Source organism: Euwallacea fornicatus, chromosome 18 (assembly GCF_040115645.1).
Source record: "Euwallacea fornicatus isolate EFF26 chromosome 18, ASM4011564v1, whole genome shotgun sequence".
In the NCBI taxonomy this organism is placed as follows: Eukaryota; Metazoa; Arthropoda; class Insecta; order Coleoptera; family Curculionidae; genus Euwallacea; species Euwallacea fornicatus.
The window spans coordinates 788713-815530 of record NC_089558.1 but is presented as its reverse complement, the minus strand read 5'-3'; the positions used below and the strand labels follow the sequence as shown (position 1 = coordinate 815530).

The following is a 26818-nucleotide window of genomic DNA, read 5'->3' as shown; positions in this document are numbered from 1 at the left end:
CCTCTCCAGTGAGAAGTACATCTAGAGAGAAAATTTGATTGGGAAAAATCAATAAATTTGTTAGAGTTGTAACAAGGCAACCTAGAGATGTGGTAAAATACCACACAATTTGCTATTCATAGCTATCTAAACTTAAAATCAGGGAAATGTGAGTTCAGGTTACAGCTTTTTGAACCTATTGGATATAAACACTAATATTCTTTTGAGATTTTGATAGACTTCGTTGCTTTAGTAAGAGTCGGATCTAAGCAAATTTGTTACAAAGTCCACTTTAGTTCCGCAATTCGCTGTAGCTTTATAAACAGAAATCTTTGTTTGTTTGAACCATTTAAAACATAAACAAACCGATAGATGACGAAATCAAGAGGTGTCATCTGTTGGAACACGTTGGTTACTAATTTTTGGCCAAGCAGCTTGTTAAGCTTTCCACCATTTGCGTTAATAACCGGCAAATTGTAATGTTAAAGATAAAATATCTCAAAAAACACTTATATCAAATCTATGTTCGATAAGCAGGTCTAACTGGAAATTGCTCGTCTTCAAATACATAAACACTTTCCCCTAAATTTAGCACTAGTTTGTTTTTAAATTTACACTCTAAATCGAACTGTGCGCCACTGCAAAACGACGCCCGGCATCCACAGAGTCGACGCCGTCCGATCACCGTTGGCGACGTCCCGGTCTAACCCAGATAGGATAGGACAAAGTTCATTCAAGTTTGGAACAGATCGTTTTAAGTTTATCAAGCAAATTAGCTTTAAATTTCGAGAAATTCTCTCGGTTCTTTGGGCCTTTATTCGGATTTTTATATATGGAAAAGTGCAAGGTAAATGCAAATTGAATCACGGTGAGGGTTTGAGGATTAAGTCATAAACAAATGGTAAGTCAAAGAATGTGAGGTCTTTTTGGAAGTAACAGACACTAACTCACGAAGTTGCAAAGCAAATACTATTCAAAATTGCGTGAGCAAGCGTAGCAATAGTCCCCGAAATGGACGTGAGCCATTCTGTTGTAAAACTACAGAGTGTTTAAAGCACTGAAAATACATCATCACAGTGGGACCACTTATACCTTAAAAAATGGCCAAATGCCAGTCCTTAGCAGATTCAAATTTTGCCTGTTTGCCCTCCTAATCGTAAGCTATATCGTGGGAGTGGTGGTGCTTTCTGCATTCTCCTTACATGGGCTCAAGAAGGGTAACCTCCCTTTAGGTTCTAAGGTAAGCCAGTTACCCATTAACGAGAAATCTTTTAAAATTTCTTTTGCATCAGAACAAAGCCGTGAGTTTTCAAAGGCCCCAAATACCAAGAAGACTGAAAACCAACTACGATTACGGCTCTGGAGCTCTAAGGCCCATGTTGAAGAGATCTCGAATTCAGTGGTGTTCTGAACTAAAATTTGTGCCCTCAGAGGAGGATTTGGGGCCTCAAAAGCCGGTGGCCCTGGTCAGCTTTCCAGGCAGCGGGAATACCTGGCTGAGGTATCTGTTGCAACAAGCTACAGGGTATTATACAGGATCAGTGTACAAGGATTATGGACTATTGAAAAACGGTTTTCCCGCTGAGAGTATTGTGAATTCTTCAGTGTTGGCTGTGAAAACTCATGAGTGGGGCAACAACGCCAGGAGCATGTTTTCAAAGGCGGTGTTGCTGGTACGAGCCCCAGATAAGGCTATTCATGCCGAGTTTAATAGACAAAGTGGTGGGCACATTGGATTTGCTTCTCCTGACCGATATAGAAGATCTAACGGGAAATGTATTTGATTTAACCTTGTGTTTAAAGTAAGCTAGATATTTGTTTTAGATTGGAAGCAGTTCGTGGTGGATAACCTCCGGGGATGGCAGCAGCTGAGCATGGACTGGTTGCACAATTTCACAGGCCCTTTACACGTGATCTTCTACGAACAGTTGGTGGCCAACACTGAATACACTCTCAAATCTGTGATACATTTTTTAGGCGTCTATGTGCCTGCTAAGAAGTTCGATTGCGTCATCAAGCGCAAAGAAGGCATTTACAGGTGAGTCTAGGTGCTCAATCTTCGCCTTAAAAAGAATTCTTGCTTGCAGAAGAAAGAGGAGGTTGCTGCGTTTCGACCCTTTTAATAGTGAGATGAAAGAGCGGATTAAGGAGGTGCAGGAGAAGGTTTATGGTGCCATTTACAAAATTGCCTCTCCCGAAGGAAAGAGGTGATAAAACCCTTCAAATTTTACTGCATATATTTTGGCCTATTTTGGTGGTGCATCCAAGACCAATAAAATTTAATGTCGTAATAGGTTCAGCTAATTATTGTCAAGCTTGCCTTTAACTATAATTATGATTAGTTAGATAATTAAATTTAACAATATTTCTTCAAGAAACTGATATGCATTGACTATTTTCTTCAACTCAGAGGTTGTGGTACTTAGTCCTTTTTAGACGTATATAAATAACGTAATGAATCATTATACAAGCTCAATTTCTAGTCATTTTTAGCTGTAACGTAATAATCATAATGTACTCTAGACATATGTAATATCTATATCTACCTATAATGTGATACAACTTCACTGATACGAAGATATACGTAGATGCGTGTGGTGATTCTTACTGCGAGATTCATAATGTTTATTTCTCAGTTTTATATAACAAGATTAATGGTTGCATTAAATAGTATTGCGATATAACGCGAAGAATGTCTTTTTATGTATGATGAAGGGGTTTTAAGTTGATTTTTGTTAGTAAAATCCGTTTCTTTAAGTTCGACAATAAAATGTTAATAAGTAAATCTTCTAATAACATTAAACTGACTAAAAAACGGCCCATATTTACGGGCCACCATCCATCTGTTTTTCCATGACGTAGAATCTCTCAAGACACTCAGTGTAGTCTTTTGGCAACCGGGGATTTACCTCAGGGACTTTCTCTCTCACCACATGTGGACTTGGCCAGAAGTGTCGTAAACAAGAGTTGCCCCAGACACCTCTCTACCAAAATACCTCAAGTGTACCAGTTCCCCTGTCTTCCTCTCATTTTTTCACACAATTCTGCTGAACATACCTATTATGATGTTAAAGTAGTCTTCCGTAACCAATACTTACAATGTTGTTCAATGTAAAATGCCCTTTCACATACGACGGTTATCTCGGATCTGGTGTTTAGCCATTATGCGGCGCACTGTATCTCTCGTGAAGCAAAATCTTCGAGTTTCGAACTCCCCCTTGTTGATCCGATTCACACAGACACTGAATGTGTCATGATCCGCTGGAGGTTATGTTGTAAATTTCATGTTGGAAATATACGGTTTCGTCAATTCGTTGTGCTGCCATCATTTTCTTTGACACAAATTCTTCCCTTGTCTCCGTTTTGCTTACAAATTTTTACTCTTTCCTGCACTGTAAGATGTATTTGCGACCGATCACCAGAAGGACCTTTTCGATGTCCTTCTGTCAGCGATATCACCAAAACTGCCTGTTCGCCGTCTGCAATTTCTCCACACAATTTCCATATTTTGGTTCACCTCACCACGTCGGTGACCGACGCAACACCTCTGACGTAACCGCGCTAATGTAAAGTAGGCTTAGTGAAAAAACAATAGCGCGTCGGTTAGAAAATGGAATCCACGCTTCTCCTAGTCGCTAGTGCAAAACATCAAATTTCGACAGAAATTTCGGGGAAAAAATCACAAAATTGTATGTGAATTAAAACTTAATTCCGTATAAACATAGTGGGTGTTCGTGAAAGATTGTGCCGGTCTGAAAGGAGGTAAAAATCGAATTTTCAAAAGTCCGTTTATCATAGTTTGACGCTTTGGTGTTCGTATATGCTCGGGTCGCCCGACGAGTCACGAGGACTGCTATGGTCTGGATGGAGCTGATACTTAATGTGAGTAGCAATAGTTTGTGTGAGAGTTGATATAATAATAAATTAATTAAATGAATCAGTAACGCAATCTCTTAGGAAAATCGACATTATTAACCGAAACACCTATTATTATCTAGCTAATTGAGAATAGTTGGATTTACTTTCATGATTCGACTTTTTTCTTCTTTTAACAATAAATTCTTCAAATGCAGTCTAAATTAAAGAAACATCTCGGGATATTTCTGGGGCTATTTCGGCATTTTCTAACTATTGGAGTTTTAACTAATTCAGACTCTCCCTTTAGAGAACCGAATGCTTTATTGTTATTAGCACTGTAATGATCACACATGTTGTATATTACACAAGAAGCTCTTATAGATTGATATAAACACATAGAAAAAATAATCGAACAAATTTTGCCTTTGATTAACAATTGCCACTTTAAGCTACATCTCTTCCTATATTATTTCAACTTAGAGATAATCGTTTGAAAAGGGTATTGTCAGCCAAACTCGCTTTTATTATACGTACACAATCTTACGCATAAAACGTACCAGCAAGATTTGTAAGAGAAATAGAGCCTTACTTTTAAATACACATATGAAAGTGAGTGATGAATAATATACTTTTTTACACGTATTTGGTATTAAGCTATACAGGTGGTCGAAAAATCTGGGATATCGTTCTTCCCTCAAAAATTGTTTAACGCGATTTAATGACATTTAGAGGATTGTCACAAGTAAGTATGTCGAACTTGATGAAAAATCGTCATTTATGACTTTCCAGCCACAAAAATTCGAACGGCTATTTTTTCACAAACCCCAGTATATATACTTAGGAGAATCCTCCTAATTCACATGAATTGTGTCATAAAATTTTTGAGATATTCCGGCCTTTTTTGACACTCTGTTGAACAGTAAAGCTATATAATAATAAATATATCGAAACGATTCTTAAATAATGGCTAAGAAATACTGAAAATTTGCATTTTACATGAATCTTAATACTACGAAGATAACTATTAATTCTTGAAAATAAACAATACTTAAAGCAGGTCAAGACACTAATAATTAAACATATTTCAAGACACTCAAATCGAACCTCTGATTGTTTTTTAATAGCGTTCCTGCTCCAAATTTACAACTTCTTATACCAGAACAGATAATGATCTCCCTCGTCTATTAGCAAATCATCCACTCCTAAAATTATCACATTAATCAATAATCACTGCATAGAGTGATTGGGGACAGGAGTTTTTCGACATGAAACTTACCCACAGGAGCCACCAATTGATTAGCAGGAGGTACTGATGGGTCTGGAACTTCGGGCAATTTATACAATAACCAATAGTTGTATCCCATGGGTTCTTCCTTGTATCCAGCTAAAAAATGCACGTAGTGACCGTTGGGCCATTCTGTAGCCTCAAACGTGAAATGAGGGTCGATTTCCATAGCAATCTGAAAAATTTGTGTCAGAATATGGCTGCATACAGCTCTTTATCTTTGTCTGGCGTATCAGTTTGACGAAAAAGGAAAAGGACAATCAAAGTTTCGGCCATTTTTGCCCTCTTCCTAAATATTATCGTACCATCGTATTTTTATTTCAGAATGGATTTCCCTTTGCTTACTTAATGCCTCTAATCGTTTTTACCAGTTTATAGTAAATTTACAAGAAATTTTTCACTACTTACCTGCATGACAGAATAAAATGACGTATTCCTAGGCGCCGTAATGGAAATGGTGAAATTTTCGGTGACATTCGACCCAATCCAAAGCGTGTAGGTAATGGTGACATTCCTGATTTCGCTGTCATTGCCGTGAGATGATGGAAACTTGGTCAGACCCTCAATTTCCACTGGAAAGCCTAATGTTAATCAACATGCCTTGAAGTCTTATTTTATCACCATTATTTTCATAGTCTGCGTCATGTCTTTCACAGTCCAAAAGCCGAATTTCCCCCAATCCCTTGTCAATGAGGGCTAAGAGCACATCAGAGGTGAGCCCCGCGTCTGTATACGCCCCATCAGGGTCTTGTCGGGACTCCAAGTAGGATCTTGCAGCTGTTCTGCTCCAATTGGATTTTAACTCTGTCAAGTTATCTAAAGCCTAAAGAAGAGAGGAACATTAAAATTTGATTTCGTGCCTAATAGATCAAGTTCGGTTGGCATCGAAATGAGCAGTAGAACAAAACCGATACCTGCATGACCAAGGCTGTATTATACAAATTTCCGTATCCTCCATCGGGTTGTTGCTGCTGGGCCAATCCAATGCTGGGCGTCTTCAGATAGTGCTGCAAGTTCCTGTGGCGATGGTCCATTACGATGCACCTTAAGGCCAAAATGCTCATGGCGACTGTATCTAAAAGTCGTGAAGAACAATACTTGTGGAGAAGTCGTGAGGAATTTGGGTGATTATGGGCGATGGAGGTGAATGTATGGCTTTGCAGTAAGTCTTACCGATGTTGTGGTTTTTGGCTGTGCTGACAATGTCCAGCAATCTTCGGATTTGCTTTTTCCGGACGTGCGCCCTGGCAGTGCAGGCTGCTAACGTAGAGTAGGCGAAATCTAGTTCAAAAAGTAGAGTAAAAATTCCTCCTTATTTGGCGTTAAAACGTGGTCGGAATAGGATGAATTTCGAATGCAGCAACCAAGATCAATTGACATCTCCCTTATACTACTGTTAATGTAAAAAACCATAAAACAACGTTCCAACCTAACTAAATGCATAAAATGCTTTACAAACCAAGATCCATTGGAGCTTCGTGGTGCTGCAAAGTGCCTATTAAATCATGCCCATGGAATTGTCTGGGGTCATAACAAAGGGCACTCAACGAGAGGCAGTATTCGGCAAGTTGCACTGAAGAAATCGGGACTTCACGATGTCTTTAAAATAGGTCTTGAATCAGTTTTGTGCGGACTAGAAATGAAACTAAACAAACCTCCACAACATGATCATAATTTCAACTTCCATCTGCTTGCTCGATAGCTGTAATTCCAAGGCACTTGGTAACAACCCTTTCAAAAGGTCTCCGTATGATTGCATGAGTTTCAGTGCTGTTAGGACTTTTGGGGTGTCGTTACGCCAGCCCCAATCACTCTCTCTATTTTACAAACACGTAAATATTTTGCTTTATGTTAAAGAATTAGGAGGGACTACCTTTGAGATATGAGAAAATTTAGAGCTTTTCTAATGCTGTTATCAATGAGCTTTTCGCTGGATTTGTCGGAAACTATCTCTGTTGCGGGAGTGGCAATTCTCGGTGACTCTGTGGTATCTATTTAAAAATAGATTAAATGCTATATGGCGAAGAGCGGAAAGAGTAAAATGTCAAAAGAGTGAACTTTAAAAGCAATATATCATAAAATCAGTGATCCGCTTAATTCCTCTTATGGATTGAAATTTGACCTAGAAAGAGGTCACAACCTAAATTCCGTCATTAAAAATAGAATTTTATTAGATTTTTCGAACTATGTGAAACTTACCTCTGTAATCGAGGTTGAGGGATGTTTGGAGTTCCAAGTTTTGTGAACAGCCAAAGGCCACCAGGGAGAGCCCTATAATCCATGAGCATACCATGGCGAACTTCTTTTTATTACATTAAAATTGCTGATCTCGATCTGGAAAGGAAATGCAATAATTCACCATTGGCTACAGCTATGGTAAATTTAAATTAGATTTCTCACAGCGAACGGAGGAAAGAGCGCTTTCCGCTTACTTGTCTGCGACAATTCGATATTGATACCGAGAGGTTCCTAAAGTAGAACCACTCGCATGGAAAAATTCGAATGGATATTATTGGAATTATTTATGACTCACGCAACTTGATGTAAGGGGTGAAACATTAGGGTAAATATACACCTGTGCTCTTGGAAAATTTCCCCCTTATGTGTGAATATGAGTCATTAAATAGGGGTGAAAGCATTTGTTTCCAAAAAATGTGCCATCTTGATACCAAACGTAATAATTCTGTCGTTGCGGAGCATGTGATGTAGGATTTCAGTTATGCTTTCACGGTGAGAGACTGTTTTATTGAAAGTACAAAATAAGGCAGAAGTTCTACAGTAAGAAAAATGTCTTGAAGTCCGAAAACTGGCATCGCAGTCCCGTTTTTTTTTTTGTTTTTTGAGAAAGAGCACGTCTCTTTACGGCGACTAGTGATTTTAATCTGCCGTCATAGAGACCGCTGGTGATGCCAAGCTCATCAAGAATGTTAAACTGTTTAGAAAGTTTTAAAATTTTGTCCGGAGCTTCGAAATTTACTATCGATACCGTATTCCAAACTGCATCACTTCTGACTCTTTCGTAAGCCTCAACGGCACGTCCAGGGTCATCCGATCCTCACTTGTTTCTCCTACTACGCGTAGACAACTCATTCAGAAACATTCTACCGTGATTTTACCTTTTTTAAGAAACACGTTTTAACGGACACAAAACAAAACTTGCAATATCTAAAAATAAATCACCTCACATTTAACCTCGAACACAACCTTGAGCAACAAAAAATGAAAACCCAGTATCGACAGCCCTTATTCACTTCCCAGTACAAGACAATACAAACATTTACCGTTTAAATTACATATTTCTCTTGAAAAAAACACCCTCCAACCCGCAAAAATCGTTAAATCACCCATTCTGGCCTAAATAAACTTACCTCAGCCTCCACGGATGGATCTCCCGATCACGAAACAAAAGAACGTCTCGATTTCGTAGAATACAGGAATCGGGTCTCGGATGACTCGGGAGCCGGAAAACAAATGCGGATCGTCCGTGCCCGTGACGTCACAGAGTTCGTGGCCGGCGGAGAAAATCGATGCAACCCTCATTTAGTCGTTTCTGATGGAGACTACATGGCTACATGGGCCTGGAGGGGAGACTGGGGATCTGGTTCGTGATAATTGATAATGATTACGATTCACTTTTATTAATCTAGTTGAAGAGCCGAGAGGATAGTTTATTATTCGAAGGTATTACGGGATATTTTATTTATACGGGGTGGCCCGCGTTTAGTCGGTCAAACTTCATGCTCATATTCCTTCTGTAAAACTTGCTTCGTGACCCGACCACGAAGTTTCCATACGTGTTCATTTCGGAGGCGGCACCGCTGTGCGGAATTTTTCAACAGAACTCGGAATTAGCAAGAATTCCGTTTTTCTGGCAAAGGACAAATTCCTGTGCCGCCAAATAGGGAGGAATGAAAATGATTCCAGAGATCGTCTACCTCATATTGCTATAAAAGTCAGAGAGGGAACGAATTTTCCAGGTTCTACGAATAGGACAAGGACCGGTCTTAGAAATTCAGATTGCAGGGATCGATGTGCTGCTAGCAACATATCTTTTCCTTCTGCTAGCTTTAAAAGGCACCATTATTCTGTGTTGGACCGTAAAATGCATTATCTTGCCTTTTTTTATAAAAACATCCGAGTAACAGGTCAACAATAACACGAATGTGATTCATTATTCACCTAGTGTGAGGTCAAATGATACGTTACCGCTTACCTAAATTCGTGCTCAATTTAGGTAACTTTACAGTAATTTCATAAAATTTAATTAATGTTAGTAATAGAAAAAACTTGTATAATACTCCGGGATTGCGAAATGCTCATGACTCTCACATCTTAGATCTCCCAACTCAGCGCCTCGGGATATAAACTTGACGTTTCAGTCATAATAATGTAGTTCACAACCTTGGCGTATAATATTCTATCTTATGCATGAAAATATGCGAGGGAGGTAGGATAAGCTCGTGAATAAATAAACCAGAATAATTGGTGGAGTTTTATCATGGTTTCTGAGTAGAAAACTATTTCAATCACGCACTAGTGAAATAATCTGCATATCTCGTGTCATCCACTATGTGTAGTGATTCGACGATACGATGCTAGATTCATATATAAACTGTGCCGACGTTTTTTTTTCATTTTTTCAAGTAAAAAAAAAACTTTGTTTTCAGAGTTGGAGGTTTAAGAGCCCCAGAAGTTTCTCAAGCGGCAAGAGGGAGACTAGCGTCTGAGTGCCGTTGTGCCCTATTGAATAACTACTTAACGAACTGTAAGTAATATGTTTGTCATGCAGCAATTGTATCATTTTCTGTTTAATATTCAATCATATTTACAGAGAAAACGTCTTACGAAATGAAAAAATGATACGTTGAAATGCTTTATTGAAAGTAATAATAACTCCGTCATTGTGTTCAAAGCATATTTCAATGGGCATCCTGAAAGCGAACAGCTTCATAAATCAATTTTTTGATATTAGGGAATAAATTTCGACTGAACGGAACGTAATTTATCTAATCTCGAATATCACTGTTTATAGAAATAAGGTGATAGATTCACAATAAAAGCCCAGTTCCTTCTTTCGATGTTTTCTTTAACCGCATAAAAATACAATGAGCAACTGAATCACAAAATTATTTTAAATTGTTAATAAACCCGACGTCAGTACTTATATATAAACAATCTTTATGAAAGATTTAATACTTATCGATAATCTAGCAGTCTCCATGCAACAAATCAACAAAGTACAACTCATCAATTTCCATTAACAAATAACAGCTAATATCACCGCACTACTACAGACACATTCTCAGAACTAACACTAAAACCTCTATTACTAACTCCACTCACTTTCCTCCCATCACCCCTAGAGTCTCTAAAATAGGCTTCAATTTCATCTAGGGTCTTCCCTTTCGTCTCTGGCAGTACATACTTGGAGTACATCATTGCCAAAGCTGATGCTGCGAAGAAACTGAAGATAGTCCCACTAAACCCTAAGAAATCCACCATACTAGTGTACATCTTAACACAAACGAAGATGAAAGTCTGAGCGATGCATATCACAACACCCGCCATGATGGGTCGCACTCTAAGGGGGAACATTTCACCTACTAAGACCCAGGGTATGGGCAGCATTCCCATCATGGAAAAAAACACATTAAATATGATACAAAAGAGAGGGAGAAGAGTTAAGATTTTTGTTTTCGTGCTGTTGATTTCGTAATATTTTACGTAAAGTCCGAGTATTAGTACTGATATAGTCATTCCTAAGCTGGAAAAGGTGCAGAGGGTCTTGCGGCCTATCTTCTGGACGAGCAAAGCGCACACTAGAGACATTACGAACCGGATTATTCCCACGAAAATACTTGACAAATAATCGTTGATTTTCAAGTGAGTTTCCTCGATGAACTGAACAGCGTAGTAGAGGATGGTATAAATTCCACTGAGCTCTTGCAGTAAGAAGAGCACCACAAGGATGAAGAAAGGCTTTACGGTTTCTGGGCTCAAATATATCTCTCTAAGTGATTTTTGCTGGACCTTTTCAGAGCTAAATATTCCTGAAATTCAAATCGAATATAAAGAGTATTAAGGTAATAAATACGTCTACTCACGTGTAGAGAGTTCCCTAATTTCTTGCTCAGCAGTGGCAACGTTTCTATTGAAGTAAACGTAGGATTCGTAGGCCTTGGAGTTGCGGGTTATTGGGCCACCATGGGATTTTATTAAATGGGCAGGACTGTCAGGCAGTAGCTGCATGGAAACCTAAAAAAATAAACAATTAAAGTTAAAGTTGAAGTGTTTTATGTAACTAATAAAAATAACTCTTGATAAGATGGTGAAGGAGCCAGACTCCTTAATACTTATAATACAACTGTACGTATAATTTACTTTTCTTGGTAATATGGTGAATGAACTGTTCGATAATAATACTCGCTACAACTGGGAAACGCTCGATTTTTATGTTAATAGTGGAATGGAATGACGTTTTAGGCACTCAAATTACCAAAGTCAAAATCGCAAAAACGACGCTGATCAAAGCAATAGTCCTCCAGGGAACCAAATATCCCAACACGTAGGTGAGCAATATACCAAAACTGGCGAAAATGGGACTCAAAGTCTGCAGAAACCCTCTGGTATCTGGCGTGGCAATTTCTCCGACGTACGTGAAACTTGCAGTAGACATTCCTGGAACAAACCAAAACTTTCAATGCCCACCGTATCTTCATTTAATTTTGCTTGCGCTCGCGGCCCTACCCGCTGCAATTCCAGTGATCAGCCTGCCAACATAAAGCCAAGGGACATCTCGACTCAGTCCTATAAGCATCCATCCAGCGATGAAGGGAACACTGCTGATTTGTATAGAATGTTTCCTGCCCCACACTTCGGCCAGCACTCCCGAAGCAATGCTGCCTATTGGGTTGGTCACTGCCCCCAAACTTGCTGCAAATATTCGTATTTGAGCTGTGAAAATATTCTCAATTTTTTTAAATAATAAAAAATATAATTAAATATGTTAAAATTAAAGAAAATAAATTGTGTATTGTATATAGGAAACACTCATTGATGGTTGTAAATCATATATAATTGTGGCGTTGTAAAGGCGATTTTTTTTCTTACAGAAATCCTCAGCGCTAAATGATATCGGCTAGACTTAGGGCAACGGACCTTGAATTTCACATAAAAGCCTGATTTTTCATGTTATTGTGGTATTAAATGTAAACCTGACTTTTAAGTTGTTTCCTTCCGATATGTGGAGGTTTTGCTCAATGAAATTTTCGCAAATTAATTAAGTACTCATATCAGGGTATATTCACTGCGTTGACAGAATATAAGTGGTTTAGTGCAACTAACAAATTTGGTGAATGATAAAGCAGCAATTTTATACACGTCAAATTTGCGAGGAAAAATTATTGTAATTATTTGTATAGCGTGAAATCATTATTTACAATTTGTTTAATGAACTATCCGTAATAAAATATCAAAAATTTTCGCAAATCGGCTATGTTTGTCCTTCTCAAAAAAAAAGTGCATAATTCGCCATTTCTACACATTATTAGACGATAAAACGACATTGTTACGATAGTCCATAGCAACAAATTTTCAATCCTGGCGAGCTTATAAACTTTGATTTCTAATTGGTAATTATAGCGTATATGTTTGTTGGCCATTAACCGCACGAAAAGTATGTAAAATAACGTGTTAAACATGGATTTTTAGTAAATTTAATCCGGGCAATTTTGAGTGATTGGAGGCAGGCGGCCATATAATTAGTACAAAATTTTAATTTCCTTTTTGTTGCGTGTGCATTGTGTACTCGGAAACCTTCAACTTGAACTTGAATGCATTTAGTGCGATTTGCAAATTGCACCGGCAGCAATTCACTCCCATGGCAGCTGTGACGTTTTAATTTTTCTCCGAAACAAAAAGGGCCGCGCGTTGTTGCGGATCAAAAGGACCCACAAATATGACGTCACGACTTGTTCGGACTAAGGAACCAGAAGGGTATATGACGCTTCCCGTAGGCCGGACAGCCACGTTGACCACCCCGGATGCGCAGCCCCAGAGGCATAGTTTCGTTAAAAAATAACCAACAATTTTTCTTATTACCGCTAAGGTTTATTGGCGAAAACTTATGATTTATATGGAAAAAATTTCGACAAATAGGAGCACAAATTTGGTGTCAGGTAAGTTGCTAAAAAGGGCGCTAACGTGTGATGGCAGATACATAAACAAAAAATTGTTTATATCGCACGGCGCGGTTGCCACGTTGACTCGGATATAATAAGACGCGAGTCGCTGCAGCAGCAAACTATTCGAATGACGCCGGGGTGTCCCCAATTCAATGCCTCACAATTGCGACCTCTTCAGCCAAAAGAGATCGAAAGTTGAAGGGAAAAATAACGTTTTTTTTTTAAAGTTCAGTTTTTCATAAATAACTCCGAAACTATCGGAATGTTCTAAAATTTTGAAACGGCACTTTCTTGAATTCCAAATCGCGCAACTTTACCCCGGTCCAACCGACCTCATATCTTTCATGATTGTCGAGGTCCCGACGGTTGTACTCGCCGAACGGACACTCTGTGTAAGAAGACCGTACGCCATCGGCCATCAGAGTCGAATTGAACATTAGACCTAATATTCATTCATAAGTGCCCGTAAAAGTGGTTCAAACAGCGTTTAAGTAGTACACGCGTTGTTGCACTTGGGTTGAAATAAATTTTGTCGATCGCAGGGAAGTTTGGAACGTCTCTCGTATCATTGGACCCACGAGAAGTGGGGCAACACTAATGTCATTTCCCTCACAGAGTGGTTGTTTCGTAATCTATTTTACCCCCTCATTTCCTTACACGTACTACTTATTATCCTGTTTCTGCAGCTGTAAACCTCATTTCCACGAACTTACCCAACCAGCTCCTCTGATCCGCAGTCAAGTTAAACTCCTGCGAAGTATTGAGTTGCGGCAACCATATGGCGCTATACCCCTGCGTAATACCTATGGAAATCCCTACGGAATGAGCGCAGAATGCTGCGACAACCTGTAAAAGGCAAAAGGACGAAAAAGGTAATTTGGTATGCAATATTGTGTTGCAAATGTGTATACATAGAGGAAGTAACTATGAACTGAAACAAATTAATTCGAGGATGTTAGACAATATCTGAAGTTGCGAAAGTTTGCCTGTCAGGATGGTTATGAATAATAGATTGAAAGTACCCGCAAAGTGCCGGTTTTCGTATGGATGACCAAGGATCTGCATAAAAACCGAAATGAGGAAGCTTTCTATTATTTTGTAGTGAAGCCGCAATCTTTGGATTTAGGTAATAGTGGTTTCCAATTAGTATTAGGTATTCTTCGCCGTTGGCACATCAACCACGCGACGTCTCTTAGTCTACGGTCGATGGTGCTTATGACGAACACATACGAATACCTGTTACTAATGGGAGATGAGTGTCATTTTCTCATATGATTCTCGCACGTAACTTGTGCCCCTTGTACGCGCCTCATTAACGCGCTAATTAAGAGAAAACGCACTAATTGACTTGTGTTTGACACGTTTCGTAGTTGTACCGATGCTGATCGAGTAGCTTATAGAATTCTGATAAAAATCAGCAGACTACAATTCATGAGCATATTCTTATACGCGATGACAATTCGTGTTCGACGTTCTTGAAGATTTTAAGTAGGGACATTGATCTTAACACTAAGTACACTTTTCTGTCAAATGCCTATTTATGGAGTGTCACTTATATTTCGTTCCAGTTTTGACGAAAGCTGAAGCTGCGTGCAAAATATATCTTATTTCGTCCCATCCGAAAGCCACGCGGTAAGTGCGACAAAATGGCCGACTTTTGTCGCTGTCTTTGCCAGTGCGTGGGGCTCACGCGGGCGCCTACAGGCGACCACTGGGGGGTTACTTTGTGAGCGGTTTTTGATGTGCGAGTGAGGCAGGCACCTTTCACATCTGCCAATTTTACATAGATATTCTAAACATATTGTAACGACATACACTTAAAAACACATCATCTATCTACTTCCGCTAACTTAAAATGCCAATTCTTCCTCAATTCCGGCATGTCCCGCATTAATTAGGAAAACAACATTACATTAAATCACCTTCGGGCAATAAATCCCATTTACATATGAGAGCGCGTATTATCTCGGAAACTGTAAGCGGAAACAGTACAGCTAAGCAGGTCCACCTTCGTTTTAAGTCAAGATCAAGGTTTCATTTTTGTTTTTTACAAGGCCGTCGAACATTTTAATATACCAGAAATTATGAAATTGGATCAAATAGCTCGAGTGCAACGATTAGGAAAGACCCATGCGTGCTGGTTGTAAAGTCCGGTGCCAAAATCGCGCCTCATCAGACAACGTACCCACAAACACACGCCATTGGACTAGTTTTCCTTATTTTCGTATAAACTGCTTTAGACTGTATCTAATCTGTATATTCTCTCTCTTTGTTGTTAAAATTCCATTAAGCCTCAAACATTCGACGGTTCGGGTCGCTCAAGGCGGTTGCAATACGGTGATAACGGACTTCGGAAACTTTCTACCATAAGATGAAACAGGAAGAGAACTCTTTGATCGATGGTACCTAATTTGGTAAATACACAAACATTTTACTGAAATTCGCACGTACTTTCCAATTATCAAATATTATATATAGCCACGCGCATTTAACCATAACAATTTTTCAGATAATAGAACGTTAATTGTTGCAATTTGCCAAATGACTCCGAGGAATTATTATGAACTCATTCGAAGCATTTAATTTATGTGTTGGGTAATAATAATTACCTTCTTCGACAAATCAAAATATTTTTTGCTGCAAGTCCTAATTTTAGTGTAATTCCCAGTTTTACACATTTCTGTTTTAGCTGCTATGGACGTAAAAGTGATGATCAATTTACAGGTTCCCAGCTAACCGCGCACGACTAAGCTTGCTCGGGGACAGTCGGAGAAATTGTGGCCAATAGGAGGGCGCTTTTAGTTAGGACGAATGGCAGGGACACCCGTAAACTTGTATAGATGTTTGATTAAACAAATTTGCCGGCTTCCCATAGTTGTTCCAAGCAATAGGGGATCTAAAACGCTGCTTTCACGAGATAACATTTCGGCTTTAAATTTTTAATGGCACCTTCGTGAGCGGCACGTTGTTCACTATCAAATAGACGTCAACCAACTTACCATCCGGCCACCACCAAACTCCCAGAACTTCTCAATTTTGTTAAGCAAGGGAACCATGACTCTAAAAAAAGGGCAAAACGATACACTTGGAATAGCGAAATAGCAGTTACACAAAACTTACCTTTTGCTTCTTCTTAATTTTAAAACATATCCCATGAATCGAGGCGTGTCGGAACCGAAATCCGGGCTTTTTTCAGCTCCAATTCAATGATCATACACTGATGGAACTTGAATACTTTCCTAACGATGTCGTACCTACGTTTGCACCCACCTTGTGCTACGAGTACCGCCGCGGTGGTAATTTGCGGACTGTTATTGCAGGACCGCGGCGAGCGCATTTTGTAATCCCGTCGAAACAAAAGCACTCACACTTCTGGAATTTCGTCACCATATCAGTCACCCACTTATAATTAATTATATGACAATCAAGGTGATAAAATCCACAAAATGGGGCCTATGGGTGATGAAAACTATCGGAAAGCCTTTCCACTGCTTCCCTGATTGAAATGGTCTGCAGAAGCTGGAAGGCCAGTGGGGGCGATATAGTTTTACCCTCGACTGAAACGCACAATTTTAAGAATAAGCACTTCACGAAGCCAGCAAATTTTAGAGCGTAGAGATTGTAATTTTCTTTGAGTTAGAACCGGCTCGCAATAATTTTGCTTAAGCGGCAGACAAGCAGAGGGTTTCAGAACCGTCAGACAGATAGGGTCCGCCCCATAGTTAACTTGCACCTTCTAAGCGAGGAATAATATCTTAGAGCCAAATTACGAATGCCTTGCTAACTTTGCCAGGGACATGACTTCACGTAAAAAATTTAAATAATTGTCGTACATCGATGCATGTTTCTTTCTTTGGCCCTTCTCAGCCGCTCAAATGAAATGCCAATCAGATAACCATCAATAATAAGCAAATAAAAGAAATCATTTCGTTTAAGTATACGATGCGTGGGTTTTAAATATATCAGTCACCTTTGTCAAAATACGGCCACGGTCGTATCTTATTCGTCGCTTTGTTGGCGAATTATCCGTTGCGATTCATGGTACTGTCCGTGGTACATGGTCAATGTTAAAATTTGCAAGACCATTGGAATACCTCTCCAAATAATACACAATTATCTATTATTTCGGAAATTTGCATGTTCATTCTGGTGCATAAAAACTTATTAAACTGTTGATTCATAGAAGGAGAACTTTGATAAAATGTATTAATTCTCATTAAAATGCCTTCAACACGTAAATTACTACCTCAAATAGCAGTCGTAAAAGATATTTCCCTTTGAACAAAATTCGGCACGTGTTTCTGACCTCTAAATGCTCGAGAACCACGTTTGAGAGAATCGCTTTTGGATCTGTTTGTTTTCCTGACTGCAAATGTTTTTCTACGTATAACACTGAGATCACGCTTCACTTGATCCTGAAGTACACACACGTTTTTGGACACCTTTTGGGGCTCAGGGAAAGAATTTCAATGTCTTGAAGGACATTTTTTAGCTAAGCGACATGGTCGCATAAATAATTACCTAATGTGCGAAAATCCGCTGTGTGTGATTTGTTGCAGCTCCTATGTAAAATGTATTAGAAAAGTATTTCTGCAAAAATTGAAATATTTTCACAAATATTGACTACTAAAAGCAGCCACTGTGGAGTTTTGATGTTAGATTTGAAATTTTTTTTATCATTCACCATTCTGTCGTCAATAACTTTGTAGTGCAGATTCCATCCGCCATTGAATCAAGAATATATCCTGCATCTTGTAAATTAAAGTAGATTTAGATTGAATTAATGTATTCAGATGTAGGGATTAATAAGAGAATGTTACTACAGTGAGTATTTAATATTTCAGCAGCTTAACACCTTACACTAAAAATCTTACATCAGTTCTTATCATTCATAATTTACAAAGAAGCTCGTAAAGCCCTTGGAAACATCTATACTTCGCGAAATATAATACTGTAGTATTTTTGATAAATTTTGTGCGTACACTAATGTATAAAATGGAAATTATCAGAAATATCTCTCTGCATCATTTGCACACTCACACCTATTTTAATACTTTTCGCGGTACGAAACATATAGATAAGTACTTCATTATTGCTCCGTTGGTCGTTGTTCCAACTTAAAATAAAACGTTCCCTTTAGCGCCAGAGACCCCCCCGGAATGCGGTAGTTCTCGTATTCTAAAGGTTTTAAATTGAAGTTTTGCATAACAGCTGCTAAAATACCGAAAGAGATCAGCTGCACTAGTTTGTACCCCATGCAGCTCCTGCGCCCTCCTCCAAATGGCAAAAAGTGCTCCGGTTTGAATAATTTCTCATGCCGGATAAATCGCTCTGGGACGAACTTTTCTGGCGATTCCCAGAGATGTTCGGACATGTTCAAATGGTAGTTGTTCAGGAATAGCACTGTGCCCTTTTCAATTTTGTACCCTTAAAGATATTTGCGAAATGTAATAACACGAATTACACGTGTAATTGTGTAAAATACCTCCAATTGAACTAGTTTGGTTTGCCACTCTTGGGACAATGGGCGAAGAAATCAGTCTGATGGCCTCGTAAATAACAGCCTCGGTATACACCAGTTGATTTCGGTCTGAAATGCTCACTGCACGTTCTGACCCTATGAAAGAATCTATTTCTTCTTGGATTTTCTGCTGCACCTGCGGTTCCTGCACCAAAAAGGCGAAGAGCCTCGTCAGAAAGTTGCCCACTGCGCAATGGCCCCCTAAAACAATGAAAAAGATCTTCGAAAATAACCGAAATAAGTAGTAAAACGCACCAATTATGTCCTCAAGAGCGAATAAAGCAGTTTCCCAATCCATAAAAGAGCACTTCTGAGCGTCATTGTTGTTCTGCATTTTCACATGTCGAATGAGGCTTTCTAGGTAATCGGATGGCTCCAAGTCGACATCGTAAGTCTCAAATTTGTCCTTAACTACTTCGGTATTGACAAAATCCCTTATCTCGTGAGTTAGAACGTTCATCCTCTGGACAAAAAGGGGGAAGTAAATTGCGTTTTCGAATATATAGTTAGTCATGCTCCAAATTGACTTTTCTAGGTCAATTTGAAGGTTCCTTTCGCTATTAGATTAAGATCTTTTAATGCAATCGACCATTTTATACTATTTCGCGACGTTTTAGGTGTTATTTTCTTTCCTCGTCGAGATGATCTTGTTTGAAATTGCTACAAGCCACATGTTCACGACTCGTTTAAAGAATCCTACTACTCTGTTCCCAAGCAACAACTCTATTAACATACATATGCCAATCAAACCGGGTGACGCACAACCGCGCAGCACATGCTTAACCAGAATCCACCATCAAGTGCAAATGTATAATAAAAAAGAAAATCTCGACGCTACATTTCCTGTTTTTTGAATCGTTCCTCATTAATACTTCTCGTCGTTTTGAAAGTCAAATATAAGTACGGGAAGTGAATCTTACCTGCATTTTGCGTTGATGTAGGGGCAGCAAAAAGGGCAGAAAATCCGCGGCGTAGCCCTGGTTGACCTCGTAAAAAACTTCGTCGAAGTTCTCCACCATTTTCCCGAAGCGTGAATCTTCCCACGAGAAGCCTTTGGAGCAGAAATGCGTCAAGAAAATGTCGGCACAAGCTTTCATGAGCAAGGGCTTGAACTCCACTAATAATCGGTCATTTCGAATCTGGGAAATCAACTTCTGTGAGGTGCTACCAATTAGATTGTCCAATGAAATGAATTTGTTGGTAAACGCTCTGGGAAATGTATAGGCTTTCAGCATGTCTCTACGAGTCTTCTGGACCGTTGACCAATCACAGAAAGCTAAAGCTACATTACCAAATAAACCACCGCATGTAAAGCGCCCCTTAAAAACTCAAAATAGGACTTACAATTCTCTTTGTTTCCAGAGAACAATCGCTGGTACCTCTCGAAATTTGGCCTGCAATCGAAGTGGTGCCCCCTCGTGACCAAAACCTCTCTGATGTTCTTCTGCTCGTTGACCACCACGCATTTCACTGACCCCAATTGTAGCTTGACCACATCTCCGAATTTATTTCGTAGATCCGTGAACGCCTGATAGGGCACTTCGTAGCCTCCCAGAAGGTGCAAATGCCCGATTAGGGGCAATTTAATTGGGGATGGCGGATCGCGGAGGAGGTCTGCCGAAATAACTTCTTGCTTCTTTTGGTCAAAAATCGCCATGGCAACTAATACCAACAGGATGCAGGCGATGAGGCCGAAAGTGAGGAAGGAAATCATGGTGGTAAGGGTGCTTGGAGACAATCAGTTGGTGATGGTTGTTGTGTGAGGCACTGTGTTGTCTGGAGGTTTCGATCATTTGCATGGTTTATATAGATGGTCGGGATTAGCATTTGATGATGTTTACGCGCGTTAACATGGATTTATTCGGTTTATTTAAATGCTATATGGGCCCTAAGCGATTAATATTTAGGGAATCTTGCAGCGTTAAAAGAGATGAATTTGGGGAAAATATGGTGTATTCACATACTGGAAAAGTTGGGTAAACAAGTGGAGCTACAGTAAGTGTTTAGGTGAAGAAAAAATCCTTAAATCTTTTGAGAAAGAACAGGCTAAGGTATTCAGCATCGCATCAATTTTGTTCTATATACATACATGCATATAAATCCGCTTTAAGAAGTTCACTAATAAACATATTTGAGGCCGATGAAACTGTTCCAGAAGCTCAACTATGTATACAAACTCGGTGAATTTATTATCATATAATTGTTATCAATTCTAAGTATTTTTTCATCGAATTCCTATTTCAATGGCCTAGAATCCGCACATAGAAAGTCATCTGAACTACTCCACATTTTTCCCTTGGGAGGTGAAATCTTCCTAAGACACCCGGGCTGGTCGTCTGACATCTGGGTAGTGTGGGACTTAGTCCGGGCAATTTCCTTGAATCCCTCATTATTTAGATATGAAATCGTCCGAGTTCTCCAATTGCCTCAACTATCAGTTTCGATCCAGTGTCGGCTAAAGAAAAACGTGACAACGCTTTGCAAAAAAAAGATAAATACAAATGGGACAGCTTTTTCCGGCGCCCCTGGATGCACCCACGAAAAAGCCCATTCGCATCGTTTCAGGCGATTTCGATTTGCAAGAATTTGAATCGGATTGAATCCGATGCCAAATCAGTGTCGCGTGTGCAGGGTCAAGAAACAAATAATTGGGCTCCTGATGATCGTTTCGGGAATTGGAAATGTAATCCAGATTGATGATGTATGATAGATCCTGGGATCCTTCCAACGATCATTCGGCGTGGGCGCGAATTTAATATTTAAATGCGACGATGTCATGTATTATTTATGAGTCTATTATAAGTAATTATGCTAGGGCATCTATATGTTTTTTAAGGATCGGGGTATATACAGGGTTGCGAAAAAATTCTCGCACTTTCCTTCCGAAAAGTTTAGCGCGTTGATATTGTCAAATCTCGTTAGTTTTGATGTTTTCCTTGGGCTCTATGTAAAATTTCAGTCTATGTGATACATATGCTAGTTATGTAGCTCCTTCCAGAGGTTCTAGTCTGGCTTGTGAAAATTCACGTGTCGCTTTAGTCGAGCTGCAAAGGCGGGGAATGAGGACGACCGACATGGTTAGCGTGACTGGTTCCAAGAAATAAGCGGTCTACGTCGCGAGGAGACGTTGTAAAGAGATGGGGGGCACAACAGGTCGTCCTCAGAGCAGTCCTTCAACTATCGCCACTGCTCCAGAAAACAGCCGCTTGGGTTCGTCAAAATCTCGAACGTTTAATGCGCAGAGTGGTGAAGGAGCTCTGCAGCAGAAATATCGTTCGCCGCATTGTCAAGAAGGTTGTGTTACTGCGGGGTTATGAAATCGCTCGTGCTCATTTCTTGGACGAAACAACGAACTGGCGGATTCCCACCGAATCGGCGGTGAACGATTAGAGAAGGTGCTCTTCACCGAGAAGATTTTCACGATTAAACCGATCCACTACACCCAAAAAAATTTGTCAACTACTACAGAAGGGTTGAAAGACAAGCGTCGCTGCGAACGTATTCAGTTAGAGTCTTTTTCCAGCCTTGGTGATGGTCAGAGCCAGCACATGGATCACTAGGAACCGCTATATTTTCATTTGTATTTGCACCACTTTTTGATATTTAATGTTATTGATGTTGATTTAATGATTAATTATGTGAATTTATGCAGTGTTTTGGCACTGTTACTATATTTTTTAAAAAGTGCGGGAGCTTTTCTGCCAGCCTGTATTTGTTTATACCTGTTTGGAATTTCTTTCGTTTTCTTCTTCGCAAGCTTGCGATTATCATAGCAGTTTATCAAACAATGGAAGCAATCGATTGGTCACTGCAAATGTACAAAATTCTGAGGTGAAAGAACGAGGTTTGTCACCATGAATCTTCGCCTAATGTCATGAATTCATCTCAGTTTTTATTACCCACGTACGTTTTTCCATATCGTATACCTGCGGGTCAAATGCAACGTTCAACAGAAATTTCCAATTGAGGATCTCTAATTTTAATTTGACGAGAAAGATTCATCGACAGGCAAATTACTGCACGCTTTCATTTTCTGCGGAAATGACTGACATTTTGCAATTTCAAGCAGGGCACATAATGCATACGTTCAAATCCCCGAAATTATTCATGACTGGATCCATTAATACATTGTGCATCGTATTTTAAATCATTATAGGTTCTGGGTCTCTTGGTAACTGTAAAATTTTTTCCCATGGTCAAACCAGGAGCATATTTAAATGAATGGTAGGCTTACAGCTAGGAGCGGCCTTAGCAAACCTGTGGATTTGGACGAAATGTTCAATCACCGTTCCCTTACCCTCAAGAAAAACTGCCAACCGGGAAAGTTCACCGCATTGGAGCCGCCCCGAACCCCCCAACCCCACCTGCTAAAGGCCAGAACTGCTTACAGTATGACGTGGTGGAACCGAAGTTATTACGCTGCTCGTGAAAGGATTTTTAAAGGTCCACAAATTGTAGCCTGATGTTTCGTAATTTTGCAGTTAAAATTGGGTAAAGTGGTAGTAAGGTAAGGGAAAGTTCTGTGGGTAGCCCCACGTAGGTCTCCTCCTCTAAAGTGAAGTGGCCCATTCTTTGCTCGTTACCACTCCCTCCTTGGCAGTCACACAGAAAAAGGCGAATCTTCAATGTGATACATTGATATTAAATTCAAGCATTTAGTTTATACGATGCGGGAGCCGTGGATATGCCCGAAACGAATAAGGAATTCTTAACTCGTCTACATCTCATTGATTGTATCCAATTTGTCTTTGTTCTTTTTTCCACGGCCACGCGTTCAGCAATAGTTAAATGTACACTTTGCTAACCTTTCAGGTCTGTTGAAGCGCCTGATTGGTGACCACGCCTGACTCATCTTTCATTTTCCTTTCTTACTTCCCAAAGTATAGAGTTGGACCCCTGCTAGGGCATCCCAGGCTCCAAGGGCAACGAAACTATTGTCAATCCTTGCCTTATGGAATGCCCCTTAAAGAACTCTTCTACAGACAAAAAAGTGGTGCCTTTCCTTGCCTCATCGGAGAACCACCTCAGTCAAGTATGCTAATTTAGGTCATTTTTGCTGCTTATTTGATGGCTTCTTTAGTCACCAATTCCCGAGTCAATTTCCAGTCTTGATGCCCCAGACCACCGTTGAGAAAGACCTGGTCTGTTTCTTCAATGAAGTCAGGAATTAGGAGAAATTCGAAGGTGTCTGATATGAATAACTCATTTCTTTAAGTTCGACAATTTGGCAACAATCAGAATCCATCTCCTCGCAAAACTTTGACCAGCTGGCCCTTTTGTTATCTCTATTAATTTCTCTACACTTCCTTTAAATATAATCATGTCACAATATTTACTGCAAATGTTAGAGGGTATTAATTAAAATCACGTGTGGTCATACCCCAAGCACATGCCTAATTAGAAACCAGATCATAGATATGCCGTAAAATGTAGACACAGTTTAAATTCAAGGAAGTATGTACTTCTACTCGTATAATACAAAAATGCACATTATCCAATAATGATCATCACAGGGTGCCCCTTTAACTAACACCACATCTCAGTTATTTACATTTCGAAATAGTCCAAAATATATGGGTATATGCCTATTAAAAATTCGTCTGGATCCGGCTATTAGCTCGAAAAAGGGTAATTTAAAATCCAAATTTCGGACCAAGGCCAAGGGCAGTCGAAGGTGATTTTTCGGCTTTCTATATTTGAATTTTTTAGTCATATTTTGATCTTAGATGTGCATGAATTACGCATTTTATGTCGTCTGAGGCGGAAGGTTCCAATTGATAGTGACTGATTATAGGAACGCAGTTGGTTTTATTTTTCATTCCGGACCGAATTTTAAATGCCAGATAAGTGTGTCGATAGACAGAGTTCCGTTAGTTTAATGGTGACAATGATTTTCTGCCCTTTTCTATCATCGAAGGAATTTGAATTAATAGACGAGTACTTGGATTCAAAATTAATATATAAAAACAATCAATATATGTATAAAACGGTAGTAAACATGAAAAGGCATTAAAATGCAGCCAGATCTATAGTTTATTTGAAATTTTTAGGCGATATACGGTCAGCAGCAAATTGCGACAAACTCAACATAGACATATTGGTTCCCTCAGAGTTATCCAGCAGTTTATCGAAATTTTTAGGTCCGTCACTACCTACAACATAATAACTGCGTTACCCAGCTCCCCAAAACTAAAAAACGAGATAAGACAAAAAAATATATTGAGAATCCAGGGTCTTAATTAACAGCATTTATTGAATATTTACAACAGACAATAACAAACTGCAATATTCAGTGTAACCCGCTTCCCAGCGGAGGTAAAAAAACTATTCCCACTTTACCGCCGCAATTAAAAAAACTAGAAATTAACGACATAATTATAAATCGCAATGTTTCTGCATTAATTTCTCCGGAAAATGCTGTACAGAGCGATTAATTATATCCCCCTTAAATAGCCTCTATAAGCACAGCTTAAAGAGTTTAGCTCTTACTTTTTAGTTTATTACTTTGATCGTCGAATTCCTTGTCGGAAATGTTCAACATCAGGCTGTTGCCGCTGAGATAGACTCGGTTTTGTGAATTGGCGATCTGGAAAATCATAGAAGGCATTACTTTAAAACCTATGAAATTCAAAGGAACTATGAAATAGTGTTACAATGAGTTAACTTACCGTCCTTGATATATTCTGAGCTGCTCTAATCTTCCGCAATTTCAAGTATCCAGGATTTCTAGATATAGCTTCTCCTAAGTAACTATCAGTTAAGAAACATAAACTTTGTTCGTAGGCATAATATTGAATATTAGTTAATCAGACAAAAAAGGATATCATTTTGGCAGCCTCAGCCTCACCCTCAGCCTGCACAATCTTCTGTTGCCTCTCCTGCTTAGCCCTCTCAACCACAAAAGCAGCCCTTTGAGCCTCTTGTTGCGCCACCTGTTTGGCTTCCACAGCAGCTGTGTACTCCTTACCAAAAGACAACTCAGTAATAGAAACATCGTCAAGGATTATATTAAAGTCTTGGGCTCGCTCTGTAAGCTCTCTGCGTACTAACAATGAGACCTGTTGCCTCTGAGTTATAAGTTGGGCAGCATTGAATTTGGCAACTACAGATTTTAGGACTTCATTGCAGATTGATGGCAAAACTTTTTCATCATAGTCCAAGCCTAATTGTCTGTATATTACAGGAAGAGAGATGGCATTTGGCCGGGATAGAACCCTAAGAGAAATGTTAACCATTTGAAGATCTTTAGAGCCAGTGGGGGATGAAATTTTCCTGGGTCGCGATCTATATAGAAATTTCAGGTTATTATTGTTTTAATTTTAAGATAAGCCTTATTAACCTAATGTCATATATAATAGGATACTGAAACCACGGAATTCGAAAATGCAATCCTTCAGCGTAAATCTCTTTCTGCACACCTCCTATCCTGTTGAACATTATTGCCCTATGTCCACCCTCAACTAAAATTAAAGGCATACAATATCTCTGCACAGCTACTAACAAATAGCTCAAGTTTTAAGTACCTGTGTACATCGACTGTGCAGCTCCATAAGCAGCTACCCCTCCGAGGGCCAACAATTTCATGCCTAAACCTAGTCCCGGGGGGCCTCCTTTGCCGAACTTCCCGGCCAAATCGTTTAGTTTACCTTGAGCCATTTTACGGTTTCCTTAATTTTCCAACGTAAACTGCATATATACGGTACACTAGAAATTGGGCTGTTTTTTCGTTTTTTTAAGATATTCAGTTCAAAGTTACAAGAAGCAAATCAAAAAACGTGATAGTATCTTTTTTGGTAACCGGAAAATAGAGAATGCATGGAAGTGACAGTGACAGTGACAGATTGTCACTTGGTGACTGAAAATAAGGGTGTTTTTATTAGAATTGGATTAATTAAAACTACCGTGTAATCGATTTTCTGTCTTTAGTTGTTAGTATATAAACAAGGAAAGAAATATTTACTCTACATACCCCGAGATAGTTAGTGTCATACT

The 26818-nt window shown here is 39.3% G+C and overlaps 5 protein-coding genes and 3 long non-coding RNA genes across 9 annotated transcripts; 3 read left to right on the top strand and 5 right to left on the bottom strand.

Moving 5' to 3' along the window:
• The first annotated feature begins 292 nt into the window (after positions 1-292).
• On the top strand, positions 293-2764 carry LOC136345051 (WSCD family member CG9164). The gene is made up of 5 exons (XM_066293047.1): positions 293-880; positions 1024-1219; positions 1272-1755; positions 1804-2017; positions 2067-2764. Exons 2-5 carry the CDS (start codon positions 1088-1090, stop codon positions 2188-2190), a joined length of 954 nt encoding a protein of 317 aa, XP_066149144.1. The 5' UTR covers positions 293-880; positions 1024-1087; the 3' UTR covers positions 2191-2764.
• On the bottom strand, positions 2728-3270 carry LOC136345056 (uncharacterized). The gene is made up of 2 exons (XR_010733096.1): positions 3078-3270; positions 2728-3026 (listed from the first exon to the last, which is right to left on the bottom strand). It is a non-coding gene; the product is annotated as an uncharacterized lncRNA (long non-coding RNA).
• Positions 3271-3717: 447 nt separating this feature from the next.
• Positions 3718-10648, top strand: LOC136345055 (uncharacterized). Its single transcript, XR_010733095.1, has 3 exons — positions 3718-3861; positions 9790-9887; positions 10517-10648. It is a non-coding gene; the product is annotated as an uncharacterized lncRNA (long non-coding RNA).
• On the bottom strand, positions 4140-8626 carry LOC136345049 (uncharacterized protein CG3556). 2 transcript variants are annotated; one of them, XM_066293045.1, is made up of 11 exons: positions 8491-8626; positions 7322-7456; positions 6996-7113; positions 6778-6939; positions 6582-6721; positions 6296-6403; positions 6037-6197; positions 5744-5945; positions 5531-5694; positions 5114-5297; positions 4140-5039 (listed from the first exon to the last, which is right to left on the bottom strand). In XM_066293045.1, the coding sequence occupies exons 2-11, from the start codon at positions 7413-7415 to the stop codon at positions 4978-4980; spliced, it is 1395 nt and encodes a 464-aa protein (XP_066149142.1). In that variant the 5' UTR covers positions 7416-7456; positions 8491-8626; the 3' UTR covers positions 4140-4977. The 2 variants fall into 2 exon arrangements, with proteins under 2 accessions (XP_066149142.1, XP_066149143.1); XM_066293046.1 differs by having other exon boundaries at positions 6037-6191.
• LOC136345048 (facilitated trehalose transporter Tret1-like) lies at positions 10188-16752 on the bottom strand. Its single transcript, XM_066293044.1, has 7 exons — positions 16426-16752; positions 16305-16365; positions 14019-14151; positions 11870-12055; positions 11619-11800; positions 11227-11377; positions 10188-11172 (listed from the first exon to the last, which is right to left on the bottom strand). Exons 1-7 carry the CDS (start codon positions 16458-16460, stop codon positions 10400-10402), a joined length of 1521 nt encoding a protein of 506 aa, XP_066149141.1. The 5' UTR covers positions 16461-16752; the 3' UTR covers positions 10188-10399.
• A 1289-nt stretch (positions 16753-18041) lies between these two features.
• Positions 18042-20540, bottom strand: LOC136345164 (cytochrome P450 307a1-like). Its single transcript, XM_066293218.1, has 5 exons — positions 20171-20540; positions 19747-20108; positions 19082-19289; positions 18791-19027; positions 18042-18732 (listed from the first exon to the last, which is right to left on the bottom strand). Exons 1-5 carry the CDS (start codon positions 20538-20540, stop codon positions 18395-18397), a joined length of 1515 nt encoding a protein of 504 aa, XP_066149315.1. The 3' UTR covers positions 18042-18394.
• LOC136345166 (uncharacterized) lies at positions 19343-22277 on the top strand. Its single transcript, XR_010733103.1, has 3 exons — positions 19343-20134; positions 20189-20544; positions 21866-22277. It is a non-coding gene; the product is annotated as an uncharacterized lncRNA (long non-coding RNA).
• Positions 22278-24767: 2490 nt separating this feature from the next.
• Phb2 (prohibitin 2) lies at positions 24768-26648 on the bottom strand. Its single transcript, XM_066293219.1, has 6 exons — positions 26350-26648; positions 26166-26286; positions 25651-26110; positions 25495-25572; positions 25316-25412; positions 24768-24978 (listed from the first exon to the last, which is right to left on the bottom strand). Exons 1-6 carry the CDS (start codon positions 26480-26482, stop codon positions 24860-24862), a joined length of 1008 nt encoding a protein of 335 aa, XP_066149316.1. The 5' UTR covers positions 26483-26648; the 3' UTR covers positions 24768-24859.
• Positions 26649-26818: the final 170 nt, after the last annotated feature.

Bases quoted from the DNA above. Each gene is read 5' to 3' on its own strand.
- LOC136345051 (XM_066293047.1), top strand. From the start codon at position 1,088: ATGCCAGTCCTTAGCAGATTCAAATTTTGCCTGTTTGCCCTCCTAATC. The intron at 1,220-1,271 runs GTAAGCCAGTTA...CTTTTGCATCAG, and splicing joins ACCTCCCTTTAGGTTCTAAG to AACAAAGCCGTGAGTTTTCA. The intron at 2,018-2,066 runs GTGAGTCTAGGT...TCTTGCTTGCAG, and splicing joins CGCAAAGAAGGCATTTACAG to AAGAAAGAGGAGGTTGCTGC.
- LOC136345049 (XM_066293045.1), bottom strand. From the start codon at position 7,415: ATGGTATGCTCATGGATTATAGGGCTCTCCCTGGTGGCCTTTGGCTGT. The intron at 6,722-6,777 runs GTTTGTTTAGTT...CCTATTTTAAAG, and splicing joins ATTATGATCATGTTGTGGAG to ACATCGTGAAGTCCCGATTT. The intron at 6,404-6,581 runs GTTTGTAAAGCA...TTTTTGAACTAG, and splicing joins CGAAGCTCCAATGGATCTTG to ATTTCGCCTACTCTACGTTA.
- LOC136345048 (XM_066293044.1), bottom strand. From the start codon at position 16,460: ATGGGATATGTTTTAAAATTAAGAAGAAGCAAAAG. The intron at 14,152-16,304 runs GTAAGTTGGTTG...TGCCTTTTACAG, and splicing joins AGTTTGGTGGTGGCCGGATG to GTTGTCGCAGCATTCTGCGC. The intron at 11,378-11,618 runs GTAATTTGAGTG...TTATTTTTTTAG, and splicing joins TTTTTGCGATTTTGACTTTG to GTTTCCATGCAGCTACTGCC.
- LOC136345164 (XM_066293218.1), bottom strand. From the start codon at position 20,540: ATGATTTCCTTCCTCACTTTCGGCCTCATCGCCTGCATCCTGTTGGTA. The intron at 19,028-19,081 runs GTGCGTTTTACT...TCATTGTTTTAG, and splicing joins CGCTCTTGAGGACATAATTG to GGGGCCATTGCGCAGTGGGC. The intron at 18,733-18,790 runs GTATTTTACACA...AATATCTTTAAG, and splicing joins CCAAACTAGTTCAATTGGAG to GGTACAAAATTGAAAAGGGC.
- Phb2 (XM_066293219.1), bottom strand. From the start codon at position 26,482: ATGGCTCAAGGTAAACTAAACGATTTGGCCGGGAAGTTCGGCAAAGGA. The intron at 26,111-26,165 runs GTTAATAAGGCT...ATTTCTATATAG, and splicing joins CCTATTATATATGACATTAG to ATCGCGACCCAGGAAAATTT. The intron at 25,573-25,650 runs ATATCCTTTTTT...ACTGATAGTTAC, and splicing joins AGGCTGAGGCTGCCAAAATG to TTAGGAGAAGCTATATCTAG.